The sequence below is a fragment of the Bombina bombina genome, chromosome 8 (genome assembly GCF_027579735.1).
Source record: "Bombina bombina isolate aBomBom1 chromosome 8, aBomBom1.pri, whole genome shotgun sequence".
Lineage (NCBI taxonomy): Eukaryota > Metazoa > Chordata > Amphibia > Anura > Bombinatoridae > Bombina > Bombina bombina.
The window spans coordinates 201,908,783-201,936,048 of NC_069506.1; the positions used below are offsets into that span (position 1 = coordinate 201,908,783).

Genomic DNA, 27,266 nt, shown 5'->3' on the forward strand with positions numbered 1-27,266 from the left:
TAATTATACATCTCAATAGGTGGCGATGCTAGTGATATATTCCAAGCAGCATCGCCACCTACATTGATGATGTAAAGGATACCTTTTAAATATATCACACAACCAAATAATCATACCTCAGCCTACAAAAATAACCCCTAATCCACCATAACCACCCATCGCTATTAACCCCCTACACCTGCCACATCCCCCATCGCAAACTACCCTGCTACACTATTATCCCCTAAACCACAATAACCCCTACACTACTTAACCCCTAGTGTTTGTTTAAATAGCTGCTAAATAAATTATTACTGAATAACTAATCAGTGCTACACCACCTTAAGGGAATAGATGGGGGCAGGTTACCCCAGTCTCTTTCCTTAACTCCACAGTTTATGCTATATCTGCGTATTAGTATGTGATTGGTTAGAAAGAGTTCTTTTATTTGGGGGGTAGGGGTAAATCAATGGGAAGAAAAAACATAAAACAATATGCTCATTTGACAAAATAAAGTTGCATTATTCATTATTATATTATTCCTGACATTCAAGCCTTTATTAGAGGCTTGTTCAGCTCAGTTATAAGGCCTGCTTCCCCCCTGTGAAACTTTAACTTGGTTTTGAGTGTAGCTTCAGATTCTGCTGTTTCACCCTATGCATAGTCAGGACATTCAGCTGTTGTCTTGAGGTTCTCTTTCTCTTAGCCATATGCTCACCAAAAGAGCAAGAGTGATCTTGTGATTCTCCTTACCTGATTTTTTTTATCAGGATAAAGCAGTTTTAAGAACAAACTTATTCTTTCCTTCCTAAAGTTGCTCTGAAGACGTCAATTAGGAACGTTTAGTCCCATCACTCTGCCCAGTGCCAAAAAGAAAACCAAAAACGCTAAAGAGAGATCACTTCTTAACTTGGATGTAGTTTGGACCTTTAAAGTTTATCTTCAAGCCACTAAATAATTCAGAATTTCTTTTTCCTTGTTTATCCATTTCTCAGGTCCCCTGCAAGGGATATAAAGCTACTGCAATCACCTTGACAGCGTGGCTTAAAGCTTTGATTTGTGTAGCGTACCTAGTTGCGGTCAAGTCTCCACCTGAATAATTACTGCTTATTCTTCCAGAGTGGTTGCCACTTCTTGGGTTTCTTTTCATATGTTTACCAAATTCTACCATTGTGACACTTTTGTCTCTTATGAGGCTGCTTTTGGTAAGAAAGTTCTGCAGGCTGCAGTGCATGTCTAGTACCTCTAGCTGCCTTAACTATTTTTCCCTTCACTTTTCATGGACTTCACAGCTTAGTATAGATTCCCACATGTGATGGCTTGTGGACTGTCACCATCTTATGAAAAAAATAACATTTATGCTTACCTGATAAATTAATTTCTTTTATGATGGTGAGAGTCCACGAAACCCGTCTTTGGTTTTTTTTTTCCATAAGAGTTGGCGGCAGCACCAGTTTACACTGCTTTTACACTGCTTTTCCTTTCCTACTATCTTATTTTCTTCTTTCTCTTGGTAATCTATATCAGTGGTCGCCAATCAGTGGTCCGTGGACCACTGGTGGTCCTTGACACCATCAAGCAGGAATTCATCTCCTCTGATGGTGTCACCCCCGTTGTGCCGCAACTCCTTACAGTGCCTGGCTGGACATCAGTGAAAACCAACGGAGGAGTTAAATTACAATCTCCCTATGCACACTGCGTAGTACTGCGCAACTTGCGTAGCTAGATTGTATTTTTAACTCCTCCCGCGCAGCGTGCTGCTATGAGTAAATTGCTTCCATTCTAAAGCCAGCAGAGGTTGGTATAGTCTTGGCTTGAAATAGTGGAATTAAAGTATATTAAAAAAAGAAAATCTTAAAAAAAAATACTCTCTTATATTTCATTTATTTTCTTCCCTTTACCTGTCTCTTTGTAGTATTTTTCCTAATTCCTTCAGATGGACTTACATCACTGTTGGTCTTCCTCCCCTACATCTTCTTTTTTTAAATTAAATATTAATTACTTTTCATTCTAATATTTGTATTCCACCTGAATTACAGTAATTGCCATCCAGCAGATCAGCCATACTATATATTATATATATTATATTATAGTAATTGCCAGAAATATCAGTTGTGGTTAGCTCACATCCATTTTGAGAGCTTTCTGATATAAACTTAATTTATGACTCCGAAGTCTGTCCATGATCATAAGTAGTTTTGAATAATTCCTAACTGTGGAGGTAACTTGGAAATCTTGTGTCTTTTTAACCCCTTAACGACACATGTCGTACAGGGTACGTCGCACACAACCTGGTCTTAAAAGACCAGCGACGTACCCTGTACGACATTAGGGGTTTAAAGCGGCTGGAAGCGATCCTGCTCACTTCCAGCCGCTTTCCGGTTATTGCAGGATGCCTCGATATCGAGGCATCCTGCAATAACACCCCTGGGCCATCCGATGCAGAGAGAGCCACTCCATCGATGGCCAGTATCGTTGGTGGGTGGGAGCCGACTTGGGAGGCGGGTGGGCGGCCATCGATGGGCCGGGTAATGTAGAGGGGGGTGGGATCGGGGGCGTGACCGATGGGGGCGCGCACTGGCGCGCGCGTGCACGGGGGGCGGCAGGCGGGCGCGTGCACGGGGCGGGAGCGGGTGGGAACCGCTGCACTACAGAAAAGTTTTGTTTATATTAGTGGGAGAAAGGGGTATTTTATTGTTTTAAAACAAACAATCCAAGGTATCTAGGAGGGGGTGGGGGGTTGGTCTTTGGTGGGGGGGGGGAGCTACACTACAGAAAATGGGAACATTTTTTAAAAAAACAATAATTTTATTCTAAACTGGGTACTGGCAGACAGCTGCCAGTACCCAAGATGGCGCCCATCAAGGCAGAGGGGGAGGGTTAGAGAGCTGTTTGGTGAAGGATCAGTCAGGTTGGGGGCTAAGGGGGGGGTCCTACACATCAGCATATGTAAATATGCTTTTTTTAAATAAAAAAAGCCTAAATATACCTTTTATTTTAGTACTGACAGAGTTGCTGCCAGTACTAAAAATGGCGGGGACAATTGTGGGGTGGGGGAGGGAAGAGAGCTGTTTGGGAGGGATCAGGGGGTCTGATGTTTCAGGTGGGAGGCTGAGCTCTACACTAAAGCTAAAATTAACCCTGCAAGCTCCCTACAAGCTACCTAATTAACCCCTTCACTGCTAGCCATAATACACGTGTGATGCGCAGCGGCATTTAGCGGCCTTCTAAGTACCAAAAAGCAACGCCAAAGCCATATATGTCTGCTATTTCTGAACAAAGGGGATCCCAGAGAAGCATTTACAACCATTTGTGCCATAATTGCACAAGCTGTTTGTAAATGATTTCAGTGAGAAACCTAAAATTGTGAAAAATTTTAAGTTTTTTTTAATTTGATCGCATTTGGCGGTGAAATGGTAGCATGAAATATACCAAAATGGGCCTAGATCAATACTTGGGGTTGTCTACTACACTACGCTAAATCTAAAATTACCCCAAAAAGCTCCCTACATGCTCCCTGATTAACCCCTTCACTGCTGGGCATAATACACGTGTGGTGCACAGTGGCATTTAGCGGCCTTCTAATTACCAAAAAGCAACGCCAAAGCCATATATGTCTGCTATTTCTGAACAAAGGGGATCCCAGAGAAAAATTTACAACCATTTATGCCATAATTGCACAAGCTGTTTGTAAATAATTTTAGTGAGAAACCGAAAGTTTGTGAAAAAAATTGTGAAAAAGTGAACTATTTTTTGTATTTGATCGCATATGGCGGTGAAATGGTGGCATGAAATATACCAAAATTGGCCTAGATCAATACTTTGGGATGTCTACTAAAAAAAAATATATACATGTCAATGGATATTCAGGGATTCCTGAAAGATATTAGTGTTCTAATATAACTAGCGCTAATTTTGAAAAAAAAATGGTTTGGAAATAGCAAAGTGCTACTTGTATTTATGGCCCTATAACTTGCAAAAAAAGCAAAGAAGATGTAAACATTGGGTATTTCTAAACTCAGGACAAAATTTAGAAACTATTTAGCATGGGTGTTTTTTGGAGGTTGTAGATGTGTAACAGATTTTGGGGTCAAAGTTAGAAAAAGTGTGTTTTTTTCCATTTTTTCCTCATATTTTATAATTTTTTTAATAATAAATTATAATATATGATGAAAATAATGGTATCTTTAGAAAGTCCATTTAGTGGCGAGAAAAACGGTATATAATATGTGTGGGTACAGTAAATGAGTAAAAGGAAAATTACAGCTAAACATAAACACCGCAGAAATGTAAAAATAGTCCTGGTCTTTAAGGGAAAGAAATTGAAAAAAGGCCTTGGTCCTTAAGGGGTTAAACATTATTCTTATATATATATATATATATATATATATATATATATATACACACACACACATTATAGAGGTTTGTACCTTTTTAAAAAAAATTCATGTTAGTGGTCCACGGGATTCAAAATTGTGAGTTTAGTGGTCCCTGAGGTCCAAAAGGTTGGCGACCCCTGATCTATATGACTAAGGAATGATCTATATGACTAAGGAATTGTAGGAAAGTGGGACAGATTAAAGCTCTCTTGTGTGGGGTGTTTTGCCTCCTTTTGTAGGACTGGACTTTAATCCCACATTTGATGGCTCGTGGACTCTCACCATCATGAAAGAAATTAATTTATCAGGTAAGCATACATTTTGGTATTTTTGCAGGGGATGAATAAATTGGTAGCAGTGCAAATAAAAACAAAACCTTATTGGTGTCAGCATTTGCACTTACCTGTCTGATCAGTCATATGCTTCTGCTATTTTGCCTGAGCCATGTGTTGTGATCTGTTCCTTAGGAAGCAGCATGCTGGAACTTGTAGTTTCTCAGCCATAACTTAAAAATACACAGTAGGCTCCCTACTCCAAATGAAACACGGGTTTTGGCAGTGTTTTGCACCAGGGAGAGAGCCAAGTGTACCTAATAGTGCTGAAAAAGGGAGAATATTGTGATATCACTTTTTATTGAAAACGTATTCTAAAACAAAGAAATGAGTATACATCAGGCAATACTTTGCTTTGAGTAATTAATGTCTTGTTAGTTGTTAAAGATGGCATATGCTGGTAGGAAGACAGATCACTACAATTACACACAGAAGGAACTTCATCGCACCAGGCAACAAACCACTTTCTTAAAAGATGTTTCAGCAAAGTCTCCTCTCAGCAACTGCTTGTTTATTTTTTTGTTCTGCTTGGAAGCAACTCTGCTAACCAATCTCTCAGTTTTTTAGGTGTCGAGCCCTAGCTGCTGCCTACCCACAGCTATGACCCCCCTTTCTCTCTTGACACAGACAGAACTTGACATGAACAGACCCACAACAAAACCTCTCAGTGAAAAATATATTCAACAGTGTGTTGATAAGCATATCTGTGTATTGGTCATAATAAGAATTTCTCATATTGAGCAGCAAATTTTCTTGCCAAGTATCCAATGCTTTAGCTAACCTGCAATATTATTTGAATTATATGTTGTCTAAAAGCAACATTTTAATATGGACTGCTAATGCATTAACTGTTTGATTAATTATTTGTACATGGTATCATGAATCATTTCCAATCCCTTACAGGTAGTATGGCAGTGGGATGTCCATAATTTAATTTTCTTTTAGATTTACCACCCTTACCCTAGGTTGTCACTTAGTTGGCATTGTGGTAAAGACACCTAGGTTAGTAAGTCTTAAAGGGACACTGAACCCAAATTGTTTATTTTGTGATTCATATAGAGCATGCAATTTTAAGCAACTTTCTAATTTACTCCTATTATCAATTTTTCTTCGTTCTCTTGCTATCTTTATTTGAAAAAGAAGGCATCTAAACTATTTTTTTTGGTTCAGACCATGGACAGCACTTGTTTATTGGTGGGTGAATTTATCCACAAATCAGCAAGAACAACCCAGTTTGTTCACCAAAACTGGGCCGGCATCTAAACTTACATTATTTCATTTTAAATAAAGATACCAAGAGAATGAAGAAAATTTGATAATAGGAGTAAATTAGAAAGTTAATTAAAATGGCATGCTCTATCTGAATCACGAAAGAAAACATTTGGGTTCAGTGTCCCTTTAATATTACTATTTATAGATTCCGGGAACCTTTATGATCTCATATTTTACTGGTCCTTGATGACTGAAGTTGAACATCCATACAATTGTATACTTGACTACTTTAGTATTAAATTATACATGTTATAACTATATTTTTGTTTCTTCTAGAAACACATTTTGAAGTGAATTTTTTTTACCGAGGAACATTGGTTAAGAGCTGCCCGGTTACTAACACCTGTGGCTTTTGTATTACTGCAAGACAGCAACCTAGTCAAGAAAACTACCTGGAAGATGTGAGTCTACCAGACCCCTCAATTATACCCGACAAAGGAGTGGCAAGAGAGATAAACAAATTACTACAAAGCCTGAATGAAGGCATACTAGTTGAGGTGCGAGATGGAAAAATCTTAGGAAAAAGGCTAGGTAAATGCCGAAGCTTCTGGAGTATGACAGAAACACCTGAAACATTTGAACCAAATCCAATTGATAAAAATGACTACAGCGTTCTGTACACTGTGCAACAGTTTATACCAGGTATTAAGTACATTTATAATATTTAATTAGTTATTGGATTCTTGTTTTGTTTGTTTTTTTTTGTCTTTAAATGTGTTATAAGATATACACAATGCATAGATCATTGTTTTATAATATGTTTTGTTGTCTCACAACTACAACACTGAAAACTAGAAGTGATCAACCAAATGATACCGCTATATGTCTATAAATCTATAGATAATAACTGTATAATATTTACTAATGAGAACTGCTTCTAGTAATATCCATTCAGAGAACTTGACCTAGTAGAAAAGGTAGGGAGCCTGGTAGTATTGTCCAGGAAAATGAGGCAATATATAGAAATTACTTATACTTCACTGGTAATTTTTAGTTATCTTGACTCTCTCTGGAAATACCAGTGAGATGAATAAAAATCAGTTTGCTGAAATGTGCAGAAACAAATTAAATAGTGTATACGGCAAAAGATGTATCAAATGTTTATTTAAGAAATAATAGAACACAAAACCTTTTAGCCCAGCTTTGCAAACGATATTGCCAAACATCCAGCTTGTAATGCCACACAAGGTGACACCAAACTGCAGCTTAACAAATCTCAACAGTAGCATCGGCCAAATATGCTCAAGAAGCAACCATTGCCCTGGTACAATGTGACCTAAACCCATCAGGACCAGCTTCTGCATTTTGTCTGTAAGCTCTAGAAATTGCAGTCTGCTGCTGCCTGACTTTAATGAGAATCCCTTGGGCTGATAAAGAGACAGTCAATTTTGGGTATACAATGACTTCTATTACTATAAATATGAACACAACAGACTACATCTAGGTGATGGAGTGGTTTCCCTTACATCTTCTGTTTGTTTGGACAGAATTATAGTAAAACAGTGGCCTTAAATGATCTCAAATAGAAAGAGCATGTGATGGCAACCAGAAATTCAGTTTGTAGTGCCAGAAACCAAGGAGATATCTCTTGTAATTGTTTAAAAGTGTATCCACGAAAACCTAAATGGCAGGTCCCGTGTAGGCATAATTGATTTGAAAGGAGGAAGAATATGCCTGGAAGAACCGAACAACTGCAGATATTATGGCTCTGGATGGAGAATGGGCCCCTGGTGCAGCATGTCCAGTCATAGCAGTAGGATTCATGGTGGAGCTATTTTCATTCTCAGTAGAAATGGGAACCAAGGCCTCTGAAGCTGATGAGTATTATGCAAATAATGGTTGCAGATTCCCTTTGTATCCTTTGGAGAAGACAGGGAATGAAAGAAATTGCCGGAAAGGCATAGATGAGGCATTACTTCCAAAGCTGAAATAGAGTATCCACTCCAATTGCTTGAGGTGTTGGAAATCAGCTGAAGAACTGTGGAACTTGGTGATTGCTTCTAGATGCTCTGAGGATGACCCTACCTTCTTCTAATTAGCTGAAAATATTAAATTGTCATTCGGTTGGAGAAATCTGAACTCGGCTGAAGAAATCTGCTTCTGTGTTGAGAGTGCCTGGTAGAGGAACAGCAGAGAGATTCTGGACATGCCTTTACACCCAGACAAATATTGGGGACACCACCCTGGAGCTAGGTGTATTTTACACTTCAGTATTCTGGGGAATGGCACTTCACTGGAATTATACTGTATGCATAAGACTTTAGCCTATTTTGCAGGGACTAGCAACAGGCTTTTTAATAACACTTAATTTATTTAATGTTAAACGTTTTTGCTGGCATGTAAAATCGTTTAATTTTCTGAGGTACTGGGTGAAAAAATGTTTTGGGCACTATTTTTTCCACTTGGCAGTCGTTTTTATTTAATTTATGACAGTTTACTGATCTCTCTCACTGTTGTGTATGAGGGGGAGGGGCCTTTTTTGGCGCTTTTGCTACGCATCAAAAAATTCAGTCAGAAGTTTATTGTCTTCCCTGCATGATCTGGTTCATCTCTACAGAACTCAGGGGTCTTCAAAACTTGTTTTGAGGGAGGTAATCACTCACAGCAGAGCTGTGAGATTGTAGTTGACTGTGATAAAAAACGTTTATTTCTGTATTTTTTTTCTGCTATCAGGGTTAGTTATCCTTTGCTAATGGGAGCAATCCTTTGCTAAAAGTGTGTTTTTTACAAAGATTTGATGCTATAACTTTTCAGTTTATCAATTTTCAACTGTCATAACTTTTTCTGTGCTTCTTATAGGCACAGTACGTTTTCATATTATAGTAAATTACTTGAAAAGTATTTCCAAGTTGCTAGTTTATTTGCTAGTGTGTTAAACATGTCTGATTCAGAGGAAGATATCTGTGCTATATGTGCTAAAGCCAAAGTAGAGCCCAATAGAAATTTATGTACTATCTGTATTGATGCTACTTTAAATAAAAGTCAATCTGTACAAATTGAACATATTTCACCAAACAACGAGGGGAGAGTTATGCCGACTAACTCGCCTCACGTGTCAGTACCTGCATCTCCCGCTCGGGAGGTGCGTGATATTGTAGCGCCGAGTACATCTGGGCGGCCATTACAAATCACATTACAGGATATGGCTACTGTTATGACTGAAGTTTTGGCTAAATTACCAGAACTAAGAGGTAAGCGTGATCACTCTGGGGTGAGAACAGAGTGCGCTGATAATATTAGGGCCATGTCAGACACTGCGTCACAATTTGCAGAACATGAGGACGGAGAGCTTCATTCTGCGGGTGACGGTTCTGATCCAAACAGACTGGATTCAGATATTTCAAATTTTAAATTTAAACTGGAAAACCTCCGTGTATTACTAGGGGAGGTGTTAGCGGCTCTGAATGATTGTAACACAGTTGCAATACCAGAGAAATTGTGTAGGTTGGATAAATATTTTGCGGTACCGTCGAGTACTGACGTTTTTCCTATACCTAAGAGACTTACTGAAATTGTTACTAAGGAGTGGGATAGCCCCGGTGTGCCGTTCTCACCCCCTCCAATATTTAGAAAGATGTTTCCAATAGACGCCACCACACGGGACTTATGGCAAACGGTCCCTAAGGTGGAGGGAGCAGTTTCTACTTTAGCTAAGCGTACCACTATCCCGGTGGAGGATAGCTGTGCCTTTTCAGATCCAATGGATAAAAAGTTAGAGGGTTACCTTAAGAAAATGTTTGTTCAACAAGGTTTTATATTGCAACCTCTTGCATGCATTGCGCCTGTCACGGCTGCAGCAGCATTTTGGTTTGAGTCTCTGGAAGAGACACTTGAATCAGCTCCATTAGATGAGATTACACACAAGCTTAAAGCCCTTAAGTTAGCTAACTCATTTATTTCGGATGCCGTAGTACATTTAACTAAACTTACGGCTAAGAATTCCGGATTCGCCATTCAGGCGCGCAGAGCACTGTGGCTAAAATCCTGGTCAGCTGATGTTACTTCTAAATCTAAATTGCTTAATATTCCTTTCAAAGGGCAGACCTTATTCGGGCCCGGGTTGAAAGAAATTATCGCTGACATTACAGGAGGTAAAGGCCATGCCCTGCCTCAAGACAGAGCCAAACCTAAGGCTAGACAGTCTAATTTTCGTTCCTTTCGTAATTTCAAAGCAGGAGCAGCATCAACTTCCTCTGCACCAAAACAGGAAGGAGCTGTTGCTCGCTACAGACAAGGCTGGAGACCTAACCAGTCCTGGAACAAGGGCAAGCAGGCCAGGAAACCTGCTGCTGCCCCTAAGACAGCATGAATCGAGGGCCCCCGATCCGGGAACGGATCTAGTGGGGGGCAGACTTTCTCTCTTCGCCCAGGCTTGGGCAAGAGATGTCCAGGATCCCTGGGCGTTAGAGATCATATCTCAGGGATACCTTCTGGACTTCAAATCCTCTCCCCCAAGAGGGAGATTTCATCTGTCAAGGTTGTCAACAAACCAAATAAAGAAAGAGGCGTTTCTACGCTGCGTACAAGATCTTTTATTAATGGGAGTGATCCATCCGGTTCCGCGGTCGGAACAAGGACAAGGGTTTTACTCAAATCTGTTTGTGGTTCCCAAAAAAGAGGGAACTTTCAGGCCAATCTTGGATTTAAAGATCCTAAACAAATTCCTAAGAGTTCCATCGTTCAAAATGGAAACTATTCGGACAATTTTACCCATGATCCAAAAGGGTCAGTATATGACCACAGTGGATTTAAAGGATGCTTACCTTCACATACCGATTCACAAGGATCATTACCGGTATCTAAGGTTTTCCTTTCTAGACAGGCATTACCAGTTTGTAGCTCTTCCATTCGGATTGGCTACGGCTCCAAGAATCTTCACAAAGGTTCTGGGTGCTCTTCTGGCGGTACTAAGACCGCGAGGAATTTCGGTAGCTCCGTACCTAGACGACATTCTGATACAAGCTTCAAGCTTTCAAACTGCCAAGTCTCATACAGAGTTAGTACTGGCATTTCTAAGGTCGCATGGATGGAAGGTGAACGAAAAGAAGAGTTCTCTCTTTCCACTCACAAGAGTTCCCTTCTTGGGGACTCTTATAGATTCTGTAGAAATGAAGATTTACCTGACAGAAGACAGGTTAACAAAGCTTCAAAATGCATGCCGTGTCCTTCATTCCATTCAACACCCGTCAGTAGCTCAATGCATGGAGGTGATCGGCTTAATGGTAGCGGCAATGGACATAGTACCCTTTGCACGCCTACATCTCAGACCGCTGCAATTGTGCATGCTAAGTCAGTGGAATGGGAATTACTCAGACTTGTCCCCTACTCTGAATCTGGATCAAGAGACCAGAAATTCTCTTCTATGGTGGCTTTCTCGGCCACATCTGTCCAGGGGGATGCCATTCAGCAGGCCGGACTGGACAATTGTAACAACAGACGCCAGTCTACTAGGTTGGGGCGCTGTCTGGAATTCTCTGAAGGCTCAGGGACAATGGAATCAGGAGGAGAGTCTCCTACCAATAAACATTCTGGAATTGAGAGCAGTTCTCAATGCCCTTCTGGCTTGGCCCCAGTTAACAACTCGGGGGTTCATCAGGTTTCAGTCGGACAACATCACGACTGTAGCTTACATCAACCATCAGGGAGGGACAAGAAGCTCCCTAGCAATGATGGAAGTATCAAAGATAATTCGCTGGGCAGAGTCTCACTCTTGCCACCTGTCAGCAATCCACATCCCGGGAGTGGAGAACTGGGAGGCGGATTTCTTAAGTCGTCAGACTTTTCATCCGGGGGAGTGGGAACTTCATCCGGAGGTCTTTGCCCAAATACTTCGACGTTGGGGCAAACCAGAGATAGATCTCATGGCGTCTCGACAGAATACCAAGCTTCCTCGTTACGGGTCCAGATCCAGGGATCCGGGAGCGGTTCTGATAGATGCTTTGACAGCACCTTGGACCTTCGGGATGGCTTATGTGTTTCCACCCTTCCCGATGCTTCCTCGATTGATTGCCAGAATCAAACAGGAGAGAGCATCAGTGATTCTAATAGCGCCTGCATGGCCACGCAGGACTTGGTATGCAGATCTAGTGGACATGTCATCCTGTCCACCTTGGTCTCTACCTCTGAAACAGGACCTTCTGATCCAGGGTCCCTTCAAACATCAAAATCTAATTTCTCTGAAGCTGACTGCTTGGAAATTGAACGCTTGATTTTATCAAAACGTGGTTTTTCTGAGTCAGTTATTGATACCTTAATACAGGCTAGGAAGCCTGTTACCAGAAAGATTTACCATAAGATATGGCGCAAATACTTATATTGGTGCGAATCCAAGAGTTACTCATGGAGTAAGGTTAGGATTCCGAGGATATTGTCTTTTCTACAAGAAGGTTTAGAAAAGGGTTTATCCGCTAGTTCCTTAAAGGGACAGATTTCAGCTCTGTCCATTCTTTTACACAAACGTCTGTCAGAAGTTCCGGACGTTCAAGCTTTTTGTCAGGCTTTAGCTAGGATCAAGCCTGTGTTTAAAACTGTTGCTCCACCATGGAGTTTGAACTTAGTTCTTAATGTGTTACAGGGTGTTCCGTTTGAACCCCTTCATTCCATTGATATCAAGCTGTTATCTTGGAAAGTTCTATTTTTAATGGCGATTTCCTCGGCTCGAAGAGTCTCTGAGTTATCCGCTTTACATTGTGATTCTCCTTATCTGATTTTTCATTCAGACAAGGTAGTTCTGCGTACTAAACCTGGGTTCCTACCTAAGGTGGTCACTACCAGGAATATCAATCAAGAGATTGTGGTTCCATCTTTGTGTCCTAATCCTTCTTCGAAGAAGGAACGTCTGCTACACAATCTAGATGTAGTCCGTGCCCTGAAATTTTATCTACAGGCAACTAAGGATTTTCGACAAACGTCTTCCCTGTTTGTCGTTTATTCTGGTCAGAGGAGAGGTCAAAAAGTTTCGGCTACCTCTCTCTCTTTTTGGCTTCGTAGCATAATTCGGTTAGCCTATGAGACTGCTGGACAGCAGCCTCCTGAAAGAATTACAGCACATTCTACTAGAGCTGTGGCTTCCACTTGGGCCTTTAAGAATGAGGCTTCTGTTGAACAGATTTGCAAGGCTGCAACTTGGTCTTCTCTTCATACTTTTTCCAAATTTTACAAATTTGATACTTTTGCTTCTTCGGAGGCTGTTTTTGGGAGAAAGGTTCTTCAGGCAGTGGTTCCTTCCGTATAAAGAGCCTGCCTGTCCCTCCCGTCATCTGTGTACTTTAGCTTTGGTATTGGTATCCCAGAAGTAATGATGACCCGTGGACTGACCACACTTAACAGGAGAAAACAAAATTTATGCTTACCTGATAAATTCCTTTCTCCTGTAGTGTGGTCAGTCCACGGCCCGCCCTGTTTTTTATGGCAGGTAAAAAATTTTTGAATTATACTCCAGTCACCACTACACCCTTTGGCTTCTCCTTTCTCGTTGGTCCTTGGTCGAATGACTGGAGGTGACGTAGAGGGGAGGAGCTATATAGCAGCTCTGCTGGGTGAATCCTCTTGCACTTCCTGTTGGGGAGGAGTTAATATCCCAGAAGTGATGATGACCCGTGGACTGACCACACTACAGGAGAAAGGAATTTATCAGGTAAGCATAAATTTTGTTTTTGTTAATTTCACAATATTTGCATTTCTGAGACTTCAAATAGCATATTGCAAACATAACATCACAAACCTAATGTGTCCCTTATTGGCCTCAGTAGGGGTAATAAAATAAAGAAATGCAAAACAAAGCAGTTGCTTAAACCTAATAGAAATCATGGCACTATGTATTATTCATAATTTTAAAGGATTTTACCTTTAATTTATTTGCTTTACTTCATTTGTGCAGTGTCCATTACTTCCTGCCTTAGCCAAAAAGGGAAGGCATATCTAGTTTGATGTCATAAACCTTCTAGAATAACTTGAGCTGGTTTACTATCCAGATAATGCTAGTGAACAGTAAATCTGTTTTGCTCATGCTCAGAAGAGGCAGCTTTCTCATCTCCCTGAGGGTAGGCGCTACAGTGAGAAATTCTAAGTGATCCTTTTGCAAGAAACTAAGTAGGTTGCCTGTCTTTTTTTTCTAACACCTGAAATCTCATATCTTTTAACCCTTTTTTGTGCAATATTTTTTGTAATCGTTTTTATTAGATGTTTGTTATTATGAGTTTTACTGTACTTTGTAATGTATTTTTTAACTTTAATTTTTACTCAAGTGATTGCATTTACTTTCAACTTGTAATACAAGCTTAAAACCCACCCACAATAAACACCTTATCACTCGCGTTCCACTCGTAATCTAGCCCAAAGTGTTTTATGTCCCTTTAATGTCCTATGAATTAGGGTGAATAATAGCAAACTTTATTGACTAGATTACTAGTGAGGCACAAATGTTTTTGTGCAAGCGATATTGTTTGTTCGCAACCCATTTTAATTGCGCTTATATTACGAGTTGAGCGAGATTTATGCTACAATTCCTAAAGCGATCTCAGAGCTGTGGTTAATTGTTTTATGAGATTAAAAAGTGTCACAAAACACATCAAAAACACATTACAAAGTGCAGTTACATTTATAATAATACTGTCTAATAAATATTATTAAAAAAAAATATTGCACACAAAAGTTTTAAGGGTTCAAAGATAAGAGATCTCAGGTGTTAGAAGAAAAAAAAAGCCACCAAAGGACATATAGATACATTGCTAACGATGTAGTTGTAAGTATGTGTAAGTATATATATATATATATATATATATATATATATATATATATATATATGATAAAAAAAACAATATATAAACTTGCTTAAATCACAATCAAAAAATAATCAAACAGCAAAAACAAATGTGATAGTGCACAAAAAAGGATAAATGTCCTAGAGTAGGTAATCACGATGGTAATTTCACAGCAGGTGAACCTCAGGGAAAAGAGAAACACGTATAGTGAAGTTCTGAAGATTTTTTGGGTCTAGCCATAGTCCACGTTAATCTCTTCAGTAGGGTAGTGGTGGCAGTTAGGAACTTGTGAGGTGGGCCTTGCTGCGTTTTCCTAACATATTTGCTGCCCATGGTATAGAAAGCCAGAGTAGGTTTACTCTGTTCTTTCTTTTTTTCCACAGGTCTCTATAAGGAGTATGCGTCCTTTCACGCCTTGTGAGCTGTCTCCCTGCCGGCCAGCTATATTGCAGGTAAGTGCATTTTGTATTCTAGGTAGGAGACTGGCACTTCATTAAAATATTTCTGCAATAATTTTTGGTACTCATTGATCCTTTAAAAGGATTTTAGATTGCAGGCACTGACGTGACAGAGACATGAGGGGTTAATTATTTTCATTGTATGGGAAGGATTAACTTACTTATTTTACTTTTGTACAGTTTTGGCTCATATTATACTTAATAGGGATTCTGTGTGTGTAAATGTGGTTTTATACATTTTATTGGCACTCAGTTTGGCAGCTTGGGGGAAAATTCTTTCTTAGAGATAGTTTTTCACTTAGATTGTAAACGCTTTTAGTAGCGTTAGGCTGGGCTTCCGGTTGTGAACGGTCACTGTCAGCTAGGAATGTGCGCTTTTGTGTGTAGCGCAGTTCCCTTCAGCTGGTCATGTGACTCGCCTGCGATTCCGCTCTTTGCATAGGAACGGAGCGGCGGTCCGTGTCAGGAGCCGTTTTCAGAGTCCTTTTCAATCTACGTGTGGGCATCTCGTAGCGTTTTTTCTCTGGAGATCAGGTAGGAACACCTCAGTTAATCTGAGGTGTAGAGGTGGCTTTTTAAGAGGGTTAATTTAGTAAACCTGCAGTTTATTTTTTGGAGGAAATTGCGTTTTAAATATAACGATTCTTAAAGTGATAGTAACACTTTTTATTTTTGTTTCATCAAACTGTTGGTTTGTGGCCATGTCTGACATGGAGCAGGAGTCTGCTCTTATGAATGTGTGTTTATTGTGCTTAGAGGCCCAAGTTGTTACCCCTATGCAATTTTGTTCCTCATGTGTTCAGAGGACTTTGAAAAATAAAGATAAACTTATTTTTGCTGAGCCTAATTTCTCTCAGGATGATGCTGTTCAGGCGATGCCACAGCCTTCTCCTCTAACGTCCCAAGCCTCAATGGTGTCACATGCAGTGCCCTGTGGTTCCTCTCAGCCTCCTGGAGGCGTATTTTTGCCTGCAGACTTTGCTGCTCAGGTATCTTCTGTGGTGTCTGCGGCATTATCTTTTACTATGCTAAAGGGAAAATGCAAGAGGAAAATTAATGATTCAGATACTAAGGTTTCTGTTTCATCTGCTGCTACTCAGGTTGCCTTTCCTCATAAATCTGATGAGGAGGATACGTCGGTAGCCTCTGAGGGTGAGATCTCAGATTTGGACAGTATAATTCCTATATCTGACGCTGAAGTAGTATCCTTCAGATTTAAGCTTAAACACCTTTGTGTATTGTTAAAAGAGGTTTTGGCTACTTTAGACGACTCCAATATGCCTGTCATTGTCAGCCCTAAGAAATCTAGTAACTACTACAATGTTCCTTCCTCTGTGGAATTTTTTCCTGTTCCAGACCGTACAACTTAGATTATTGCACAGGAATGGGAGAAGCCGGGGATACCTTTTTCCCCATCTCCTGTTTTTAAAAAGATGTTTCCTGTTGCTGACTCACTTAAAGATTCATGGCGCAGGGTGCCTAAAGTAGAAGGGGTCATTTCTACTCTGGCTAAGAGAACTACTATTCCTATAGAGGATAGCTCCTCTTTTAAGGGACCCAATGGACAAAAAACTGGAGGCTTATTTGAAGAAGATGTATGTTCATCAAGTTCTTCAATGGCTACCTTGTTTGTATTGCCACTGTGTCAAGTGCAGCATCCTATTGGTACGATGCCTTGTCTGAATCTCTTTAGGTAGATACTCCCTTGGAGGAGATCCAAGACAGGATTAAAGCTCTCAAGCTAGCCAATTCCTTTATTTCTGATGCTATCATGCAGGTTATTAAACTGGGAGCCAAGATATCTGGCTTCACTGTGCTAGCCCGCTGGGCATTGTGGCTGAAATCTTGGTCAGCTGATATTACCTCTAAGTCCAAGCTTCTGGCGCTTCGTTACAAGGGTAAGACCTTGTTTGGACCTGGCGTGGCAGAAATAATTTCTAATATTACGGGTGGAAAAGGGTATTTTCTACCACAAGACAAGAAGAATAGACCTAAAGGACGTCAGAGTAATTTTCCTTCCTTTCGTAACTTCAAAGGAAAGTCTTCCTCTTCCAAACAGGAACAGTTCAAGTCTTCTTGGAAACCCAATCAGTGTTGGAACAAGGGGAAGCAATCAAAGAAACCGGCAGCTGAGTCTAAATCAGCATGAAGGGTTTGCCCCCGATCCAGGATCGGATCAAGTGGGGGGCAGACTTTCTGTTTTGTCAAGCTTGGATATGGGATGTCCCAGATCCTTGGGCTGTGGACATAGTATATCTCAGGGTTACAAAATAGATTTCAAAACTTTTCATCCCAGGGGCAGGTTCCACCTCTCAAGATTATCTGCAGACAAGATTAAAAGAGAGGCATTCTTGAAATGTGTTCGGGATCTTTCCTCCCTGGGAGTGATAGTGCCAGTTGCAGCAAAGAAACAGGGCCTAGGATTCTATTCTATACAAATCTGTCGTGGTTCACAAAAAAGAGGGAAGTTTTCTGCCTATTCTAGACTTGAAGTGTCTCAACAAGTTTCTCAGAGTACCGTCCTTCAAAATGGAAACCATTCGTTCCATTCTTCCTTTGGTCCAAGATGGTCAGTTCATGACAACCATAGACCTGAAGGACGCGTATCTTCATGTTCCCATCCACAGGGATCATCACAAATTCCAGAGATTCACTTTTCTAGACAAACACGTTCAGTTTGTGGCTCTTCCGTTTGGCCTTGCCACAGCTCCCATCATTTTTTCAAAGGTTCTGGAGGCTCTCTTGGCAGTGATCAGGTCTCGGGGGATTCCAGTGGCGCCCTACCTGGACGACATTTTGGTTCAGGCGCCATCTTTTCAACAAGCAATCTCTGATACAGAGATCTTGTTGTCTTTTCTACGTTCCCACAGATGGAAAGTGAATCTAGAAAAGAGTTCCCTTGTTCTAGCTACAAGGGTAGTTTTCTTAGAGACCATAATAGATTCCCTATCTATGAAAATATTTCTGACAGAGGTCAGGAAATCCAAAATTCTCTCCTCTTGCCTTTCTCTGCAGTCTACTGTTCGGCCATCAGTGGCTCAATGTATGGAGGTAATTGGTCTGTTGGTGTTCTCCAAGTTAACCCTCAAATGGGGGGTGCCGGAGTTGGATCTGATGGCGTCTCGGCAGAACACCAAGCTTCCAAGGTACGGTTCAAGGTCAAGAGATCCACAGGCCGCCCTGATAGATGCTCTGGCGGGTTCCTTGGGATTTCAGTCTGGCATATCTGTTTCCTCTGTTTGCTCTCCTTCCACGAGTTATTGCTCGTATCAAACAGGAGAGAGCATCAGTAATTCTAATAGCTCCAGCATGGCCTCGCAGAATTTGGTATGTAGACCTAGTGAAGATGTCATCTCTTCCACCTTGGAGGTTGCCTCTGAGTAAGGACTTTCCTAATTCAGGGTCCATTCCTTCATCCAAATCTCGCTTCTCTGAAGCTGACTGCTTGGAAATTGAAAACTTAGGTCTGTCTAAGTGTGGTTTGTCTGAGCCCTTCATTGAGACCATGATTCAGGCTCCCAAGCCTGTTACTAGAAAAATTTACCATAAGGTATGGCGTAAATACCTATATTGGTGTGAATCCAAGGGCTACTCTTGGAGTAGGGTCAGGATTCCTAAGATTTTTTCCTTTATCCAGGAAGGTCCGGAAAAGGGTTTGTCAGTGAGTACTCTGAAGGGTCAGATTTCAGCATTGTCTATTTTGTTACACAAGCGTCTGGTGGATGTGCCATATGTGCAATCTTTTTGTCAAGCCCTGGTCAGAATCAGGCCTTTGTTTAAAGGGACATTATACACTCATTTTTTCTTTGCATAAATGTTTTGTAGATGATCTATTTTTATATAGCCCATAAAGTTGGTTGTTTTGCTTATTTTTAAAAAACATTGCTCTGATTTTCAGACTCCTAACCAAGCCTCAAAGTTTTATGAGAATACCGTCAGATACCTACTCCAGCTTGCTCCTGTTTGTGTAAAGGGACTTTTCATATGCAAAAGAAGGGGGAGGGGAGGGAGTGTCTTTTTTCCCACTTGCAGTGGACTTTCCAGCTGCCTTTTCAACAGAGCTAAACTGAGAGCTAAGTAAGTTTTTAAACAGTTTTATACTGGATTTTTATATCAGTATCTGTGCATCTTATTCTTTATAGTAGTGTCTATTACATGCAGTTATATGAAAATTAGTGTATACTGTCCCTTTAAGTCTGTTGCTCCTCCTTGGAGCCTTAACCTTGTTCTTAAAGTTTTGCAGCAGGCTCCGTTTGAGCCTATGCATTCCATAGATATTTAGTTGTTATCTTGGAAGGTTTTGTTTCTTATTGCTATCTCTTCTGCCCGGAGAGTCTCAGAACTCTCGGCTTTGCAGTGTGATTCGCCTTACCTTATCTTTCATGCTGATAAGGCGGTTCTTCGTACTAAATTGGGTTTTCTTCCTAAAGTGGTTTCAGATAGAAATATTAATCAGGAAATTGTTGTTCCTTCTCTATGTCCTAATCCTTCTTCTCATAAGGAACGTTTGTTGCACAATTTGGATGTTGCCCATGCTCTAAAATTCTACCTACAGACGACTAAGGATTTTCGCCAGTCCTCTGCCCTGTTTGTTTGTTTCTCTGGAAAACATAAAGGTCAGAAAGCTACTGCTACTTCTCTTTCTCTCTGGTTCAGAAGTATTATTTGTTTGGTTTATGAGACCATTGGTTAGCAGCTTCCTGAGAGAATTACAGCTCACTCCACGAGGGCTGTCTCCTCTTCTTGGGCTTTCAAAAATGAAGCTTCTGTGAAACAGATTTGCAAGGCTGCAACTTGGTCCTCTACTGTTTCAAAATTTTCAAAATGTGATACTTTTGCCTCGGCTGAGGCTTCTTTCGGGAGAAAGGTTCTTCAAGCGGTGGTGCCTTCTGTTTAGGTCTGCCTGACTTGTTTTCCCTCCCTAGTCATCTGTGTCCTCTTGCTTGGGTATTGGTTCCCACTAGTAATTGATGACGTTGTGGACTCTCCATATCTTTGGAAATAAAACAAAATGCATACTTACCTGATAAATTTATTTATTTCCAGATATGGAGAGTCCACAACACCACCTTTTAATTTAAAGGGACAGTCTAGGCCAAAAAAAACTTTCATGATTCAGATAGAGCATGTAATTTTAAACAATTTTCCTATTTACTTTTATCCCCAATTTTGCTTTGTTCTCTTGGTATTCTTAGTTGAAAGCTTAACCTAGGAGGTTCATATGCTAATTTCTTAGACCTTGAAGGCCACCTCTTTTCAGAATGCATTTTAACAGTTTTTCACCATTAGAGGGTGTTAGTTCACGTGTTTCATATAGATAACACTGTGCTCGTGCACGTGAAGTTATCTGGGAGCAGGCACTGATTGGCTAAACTGCAAGTCTGTCAAAAGAACTGAAATAAAGGGGCAGTTTGCAGAGGCTTAAATACAAGATAGTCACAGAGGTTTAAAGTATATTAATATAACTGTGTTGGTTATGATAAACTGGGGAATGGTTAATAAAGGGATTATCTATCTTTTAAAACAATAAAAATTCTGGTGTAGACTGTCCCTTTAAGACAGTTATTTTTTACTTAACCTCAGGCACCTATACATCTTTGTGCTATTCCTTTTTCCATTTTACTTCGTTAGAATGACTGGGTTATTGTGGGTGGGGGAGTAACACTTGACAGCTTTTCTGTGGTGCTCTTTGCCTCCTCCTGCTGGCCAGGAGTGATATTTCCACTAGTAATTGATGATGTCGTGGACTCTCCATATCCGGAAAGAAAGAAATTTATCAGGTAAGCATACATTTTGTTTTTCCTGTCGGATTATCGCAATTGCGAAAATGATATAGTGTTTGGGCGATTGCAAAAATGCCATATACCGCATGACTTGTAATCTAGCCCGTATATAAATGACTGTAGATCCTTGTCACATGCTGCTTTGAGGCTAGATAATAATTAGTTGATTTTTAATATAGAACTGATTGGCTTCATTGAAGGAACAAGGCGAGAATCTCCTCAATATTCCATTTGGATTTGCCTTGGGGAACTGTGGCCAGATGAGAGGTCATGGCAGAAGAAGTTAATCATGGTGCAAGTGAGTATAATAAATATGAAATACATATTACTTCCCAAGAACACCCTTAAAAAACAGTTAAATAAATCTGTATTTTGTTTAATTTAGGTAACTCCAGTAACACTGCAGCTTCTTCATACTATGAGCTATTCAGGCGGTGCTACCTCGCTCAGGAGCAGTGAATTAAACCTACAGATATCAGACTCTCTGTCATTCTCCAGTGCTTCTGACATGCTGCCCTATTTAAAAGATCTACAAGAAATGATGGACATTTAATAACACTTTGTTTTTTATTATAGCCAATATGCTACCAGTGATAATTCTATGGGAGTGCTGAGGGATTCTAAGCATTTCCCATAGGTGTAAACAGCCATACATATGAGAGACCTTTTTTTTACATATGATTAAAAGGAGGAATTTAATAAGAAATGCAGACGTACAAAATGATGATACTCCCAGCACCACTTGGACTATCTTCATATGTAGAATTGTGGAAATGTTTGTTAGCTCCTGCCGTTATTAAAGGGACGTGATATACAAATATTGAGTCGCTTGAAAGTGATTCAGCATAACTCTGGCTAGAGAGTATCACATGAACATCTCGATGTAAAAATGGAAGATATTTTACCTCAAAATATTATCAGTAACCACATTCCACTGTAAAAGGACTTAAAGGGACACTAAACCCAATTTTTTTTTTTTAGTGAATAATAGAGCATGCAATTTTAAGCAACTTTCAAAATGTACTCCTATTATAATTTTTTCTTCGTTCTCTTGATATCTTTATTTGAAAAAGAAGACATCTAAGCTATTTTTTGGTTCGAACCCTGAAAAGCACTTGTTTATTGGTGGGTGCATTTATCCACCAATTAGTAAGAACAACCCAGGTTGTTTACCAAAAATGGGCCGGCATCTAACCTTACATTCTTGCGTTTCAACTAACGATACCAAGAGAATGAAAAAAAAATGATAATAGGAGTAAATTAGAAAGCTGCTGTAAATTGCATGCTCTATCTGAATCACCAAAGACAAAAAGTGGGTTCAGTGTCCCTTTAAAGTATTTAATTAGGATGCGAGTCCTGGGACTTGCAAGGGAGCGTGCATCAGGTATGTGCAGCTACAGTCACTTTCCCTCCTTAGTTTTTAGTAAGTTTACTATGAAATCTTGCAACATTATGGTGAAATCCCATGAGATCACAGTAAACCAAGGTGTAAACTCAGTACTCATGAAGCTAATTGGCTGTTTTTTTTTTACCAAGCAGCTGAAGAATAACTGCTCACAGAGCGCATACAGAATGTTGAGGTAAAATATTTTTTTTTTTGTAACTAGAAATGTTAATGTTATATTGTTTGTTAGCTTTATACATTCCGGCTGCATCACTTTCAAGTGATTTAGCACATAGTTTCTCAACCTGTAGTACATATATCTCTGGGGGCATTGGCAAGGGATACTCAAGGGACTGCCATTATTATTAATTTTTGTCCTGACGTAGCTATGGTAAACATAACATATATCACAGATAGTGGTGTTTCTCATTGCCACCCTCAAGCTCTCCTAATCTAACAGGGCAGATTGGGAGCATTTCACTGTGTAGGTTGGTAAATTACCTCAGACTGGGAAATCCTTATAATCTGGCCTGTTAGTTACATTAGAGGACTGGAGTTGAGTGTCACCAATATGAAGCTACAGGCAAAGTGACATGTAAAGTGTATAACTGTGAAAATGTGTCACAGAAATAGGTGCCATATGAACGTGAAATGTGCAGACACAATGCAACATGAGCCAGGTAAACTGTGGAATGACGTTAGACTTAGAAACATTGTACCATAAATATTACTTTCTTCATCATATGCTAAAATTTAAGATTTTATTTTAAACTTGTATTTTAAAATACATTTCTAACAACAGAAAAAATGATTTGACACCTGTATATTTTCTTTTGGTTAATAGATCGAATACAAGTTTGTGAAATCATGTGATGCACGTGATACTCCTATGTGCATTTGGGGGACATAGGAAATAAATGTTTGCTTGTAGGGGTACTTGCTACAAAAAAAGTTGACAAAAAACACTTTTAGCCTATGGGTTTCATGTCCCTTTAAAGGGACAGTTTACTAAAAAAAAAATGTCTCCTCTTTAATTTGTTCACAATGATCCACTTTACCTGCTGGAGTGTATTAAAGGGACACTGAACCCAATTTTATTCTTTTCTGATTCAGATAGAGCATGCAATTTTAAGTAACTTTCTAATTTACTTCTTTTGCTTTATTTGAAAAAGAAGGCATCTAAGCTAAGAAGCCAGAACATTTTTGGTTCAGAACACTGGACAGCACTTGTTTATTGGTGGGTGAATTTATCCACCAATCAGCAAGAACAACTCAGGTTGTTTACCAAAAATGGGCTGGCATCTAAACTTACATTCTTGCTTTTCAAATAAAGATACCAAGAGAATGAAGAAATATTTGATAATAGGAGTAAATTAGAAAGTTGCTTAAAATGGCATGCTCTATCTGAATCACGAAAGAAAAAATTTGGGTTCAGTGTCCCTTTAAATTGTTTACAAATTTTTCCTTTACCCTTATATTGGCATTTAAAATAGTCGATTTAGCCTGTGGTATCCCCACCTATTCTGAAAGTTTCTGGCCATAGGTCCAAGCTAAAGATAATCTGCATAAACACAGCCATCAGAAGAAATTACACTCCCAGTGGGGTATAGAAGAGCTAAGGTAATAAAATTTTAATTATCCATTGTTCTCTCAAAGTATTGGTCTTTGGTTTGCAAAAGAAGCATGTATATGTACACAATGTGATAAAGTAATGAGATCTGATTATAACTGCAAGCTCAACCCATTTTATTAGGTTGTGGCTACAAAACACAAAATCAGCTATTTCATATACACAAATAAACCTTAAAAAGCAAATCTCATTCATTTTATACATTAAGAGAAAAACAATTTTACAGTACACTGTCCCTTTAAGTCTAGAACCACCCTTGTGTGTTACTTAGAGTTTATGTGCTGCCATGTTTGCAAGCCAAACTATGCTGTGTTGTATGGGAATCTTACGGCCAGATTACGAGTTTTGCGTTAGGAGTTATGCGGTGCTAACGAGCAGTTTTCTCTCACCGCTTACTTACCTGCAGCGCTGGTATTACGGGTTTTTACAAACCCGGCGTTAACAGGCAAGAAGTGAGCGTTGAGCAAAATTGTGCTCCTTACCACACTCCAATACCAGCGCTGCTTAAGTCAGCGGTGAGCTGGTCGTACATGCTCGTGCACGATTTCCCCATAGACCTCAATGGGGAGAGCCGGCTGAGAAAAAGTATAACACCTGCAAAAAAGCAGGGTAAAACTCAGTAACGCAGCCCCATTGATTCCTATGGGGAAACACATTTTATGTTTACACCTAAAATGAACCCCGAGTCTAAACACCCCTAATCTTACACTTATTAACCCCTAATCTGCCGCCCCCGACATTGCCGACACCTACATTATTCTTTTTAACCCCTAATCTGCCGCTCCGGACACCGCCGCCACCTATATTATACTTATTAACCCCTAATCTGCTGCCACCTACATTATATTTATTAACCCCTAATCTGCCGTCCCCAATGTCGCCGCAACCTACCTACACTTATTAACCCCTAATCTGCCGTCCCCAATGTCGCCGCAACCTACCTACACTTATTAACCCCTAATCTGCTGCCCCCAACGTCGCCGCCACTATATTAAATGTATTAACCCCTAAAACTAAGTCTAACCCTAACACCCCTAATTGAAATATAATTAAAATAAATCTAAATAAAATTTCTATCATTAACTAAATTATTCCTATTTAAAACTAAATACTTACCTATAAAATAAACCCTAAGATAGCTACAATATAACTAATAGTTACATTGTAGCTAGCTTAGGTTTTGTTTTGTTTTTACAGGCAAGTTTGTTTTTATTTTAACTAGCTAGAATAGTTATTAAATAGTTATTAACTATTTAATAACTACCTAGCTAAAATAAATACAAATTGGCCTGTAAAATAAAATAAAACCTAACCTAAGTTACAATAACACCTAACACTACATTACAATTAAATAAATTAACTAAATTAAATACAATTAAATAAATTAAATTAGCTAAATCACACAAAAAACACAAAATTACAGAAAATAAAAAACAAATTATAGATCTTTAAACTAATTACACCTAATCTAATAGCCCTATCAAAATAAAAAAAAGCCCCCCAAATTAAAAAAAACACCCCTAGCCTAAACTAAACTATCAATAGCCCTTAAAAGGGCCTTTTGCGGGGCATTGCCCCAAAGTAATCAGCTCTTTTACCTGTAAAAAAAAAATACAAACAACCCCCCCAACAGTAAAACCTAAGCTCCCCATTGCCCTGAAAAGGGCATTTGGATGGACATTGCCCTTAAAAGGGCATTTAGCTCTTTTGCAGGCCCAAAGCCCTAACCTAAAAAATAAACCCACCCAATACACCCTTTAAAAATCCTAACACTAACCCCCGAAGATTCACTTACCGGGATAAGTCTTCATCCAAGAGGCAAGATATCCTCAACGAAGCCGGCGGAAGTGGTCCTCCAGACTGGCAGAAGTCTTCATCCAGACGGCATCTTCTATTTTCATCCTTCCGGCGCGGAGCGGTCCATCTTCAAGACATCCGACACGGAGCATACTCTTCAAACAAAGTCTTCTTGCTGAATGAATATCTCTTTAAGTGACGTCATCCAAGATGGCGTCCCTTAGATTCCAATTGGCTGATATAATTCTATCAGCCAATCGGAATTAAGGTAGAAAAAATCCTATTGGTTGATGCAATCAGCCAATAGGATTGAACTTCAATCCTATTGGCTGATCCAATCAGCCAATAGGATTGAGCTTGCATTCTATTGGCTGATTGGAACAGCCAATAGAATGCCAGCTCAATCATATTGGCTGATTTTTTTCTACCTTAATTCCTATTGGCTGATAAAATTCTATCAGCCAATCGGAATCTAAGGGACGCCATCTTGAATGACGTCACTTAAAGAGATATTCATTCAGAAGAAGACTTGGTTTGAAGAGGATGTTCCATGTCAGATGTCTTGAAGATGGACCCGCTCCACGCCAGAAGAATGAAGATAGAAGATGCCATCTGGATGAAGACTTCTGCCCGTCTGGAGGACCACTTCTGCCTGTCTGGAAGACCACTTCTGCCGGCTTCGTTGAGGACATCTTGCCGCTTGGATGAAGACTTCTCCCGGTAAGTGAATCTTCAGGGGTTAGTGTTAAGATTTTTTTAAGGGTGTATTGGGTGGGTTTATTTTTTAGGTTAGGGCTTTGGGCCTGCAAAATAACTAAATGCTCTTTTAAGGGCAATGCCCATCCAAATGCCCTGTTCAGGGCAATGGGGAACTTAGTTTTTTTTAGATAGGATTTTACTGAGTGGTGGGTTTTACTGTTGGGGGGTTGTTTGTATTTTTTTTTTACAGGTAAAAGAGCTGATTACTTTGGGGGAATGCCCCGCAAAAGGCCCTTTTAAGTTCTATTGATAGTTTAGTTTAGGCTAGAGGTTTTTTTTTATTTGGGGGGGGCTTTTTTTTATTTTGATAGGGCTATTAGATTAGGTGTAATTAGTTTAAAGATCTGTAGTTTGTTTTTTATTTTCTGTAATTTAGTGTTTGTTTTTTTTGATTTAGCTAATTTAATTTATTTAATTGTAGTGTAGTGTTAGGTGTTAGTGTAACTTAGGTTAGGTTTTATTTTACAGGTCAATTGGTGTTTATTTTAGCTAGGTAGTTATTAAATAGTTAATAACTATTTAGTAACTATTCTACCTAGTTAAAATAAATACAAACTTGCCTGTAAAATAAAAATAGACCCTAAGCTAGCTACAATGTAACTAATAGTTATATTGTAGCTATCTTAGGGTTTATTTTATAGGTAAGTATTTCGTTTTAAATAGGAATAATTTAGTTAATTATAGTAATTTTCTTTAGATTTATTTAAATTATATTTAAGTTAGGTGGTGTT

At 39.5% G+C, this 27,266-nt stretch overlaps 1 protein-coding gene across 2 annotated transcripts in view; it reads left to right on the forward strand.

Moving 5' to 3' along the window:
• Nucleotides 1-24,164, forward strand: part of IRF3 (interferon regulatory factor 3) — a 74,206-nt gene extending 50,042 nt beyond the window's left edge. For both annotated transcript variants that reach the window (XM_053690845.1, XM_053690846.1), the window contains 3 exons: nt 6,239-6,604; nt 21,145-21,263; nt 21,351-24,164. In XM_053690845.1, the coding sequence (XP_053546820.1) occupies nt 6,239-6,604; nt 21,145-21,263; nt 21,351-21,518 (653 nt within the window). In that variant the 3' untranslated portion in view covers nt 21,519-24,164. The remainder of the gene's footprint in view (nt 1-6,238; nt 6,605-21,144; nt 21,264-21,350) is intronic.
• The last annotated feature ends 3,102 nt before the right edge of the window (nt 24,165-27,266 follow it).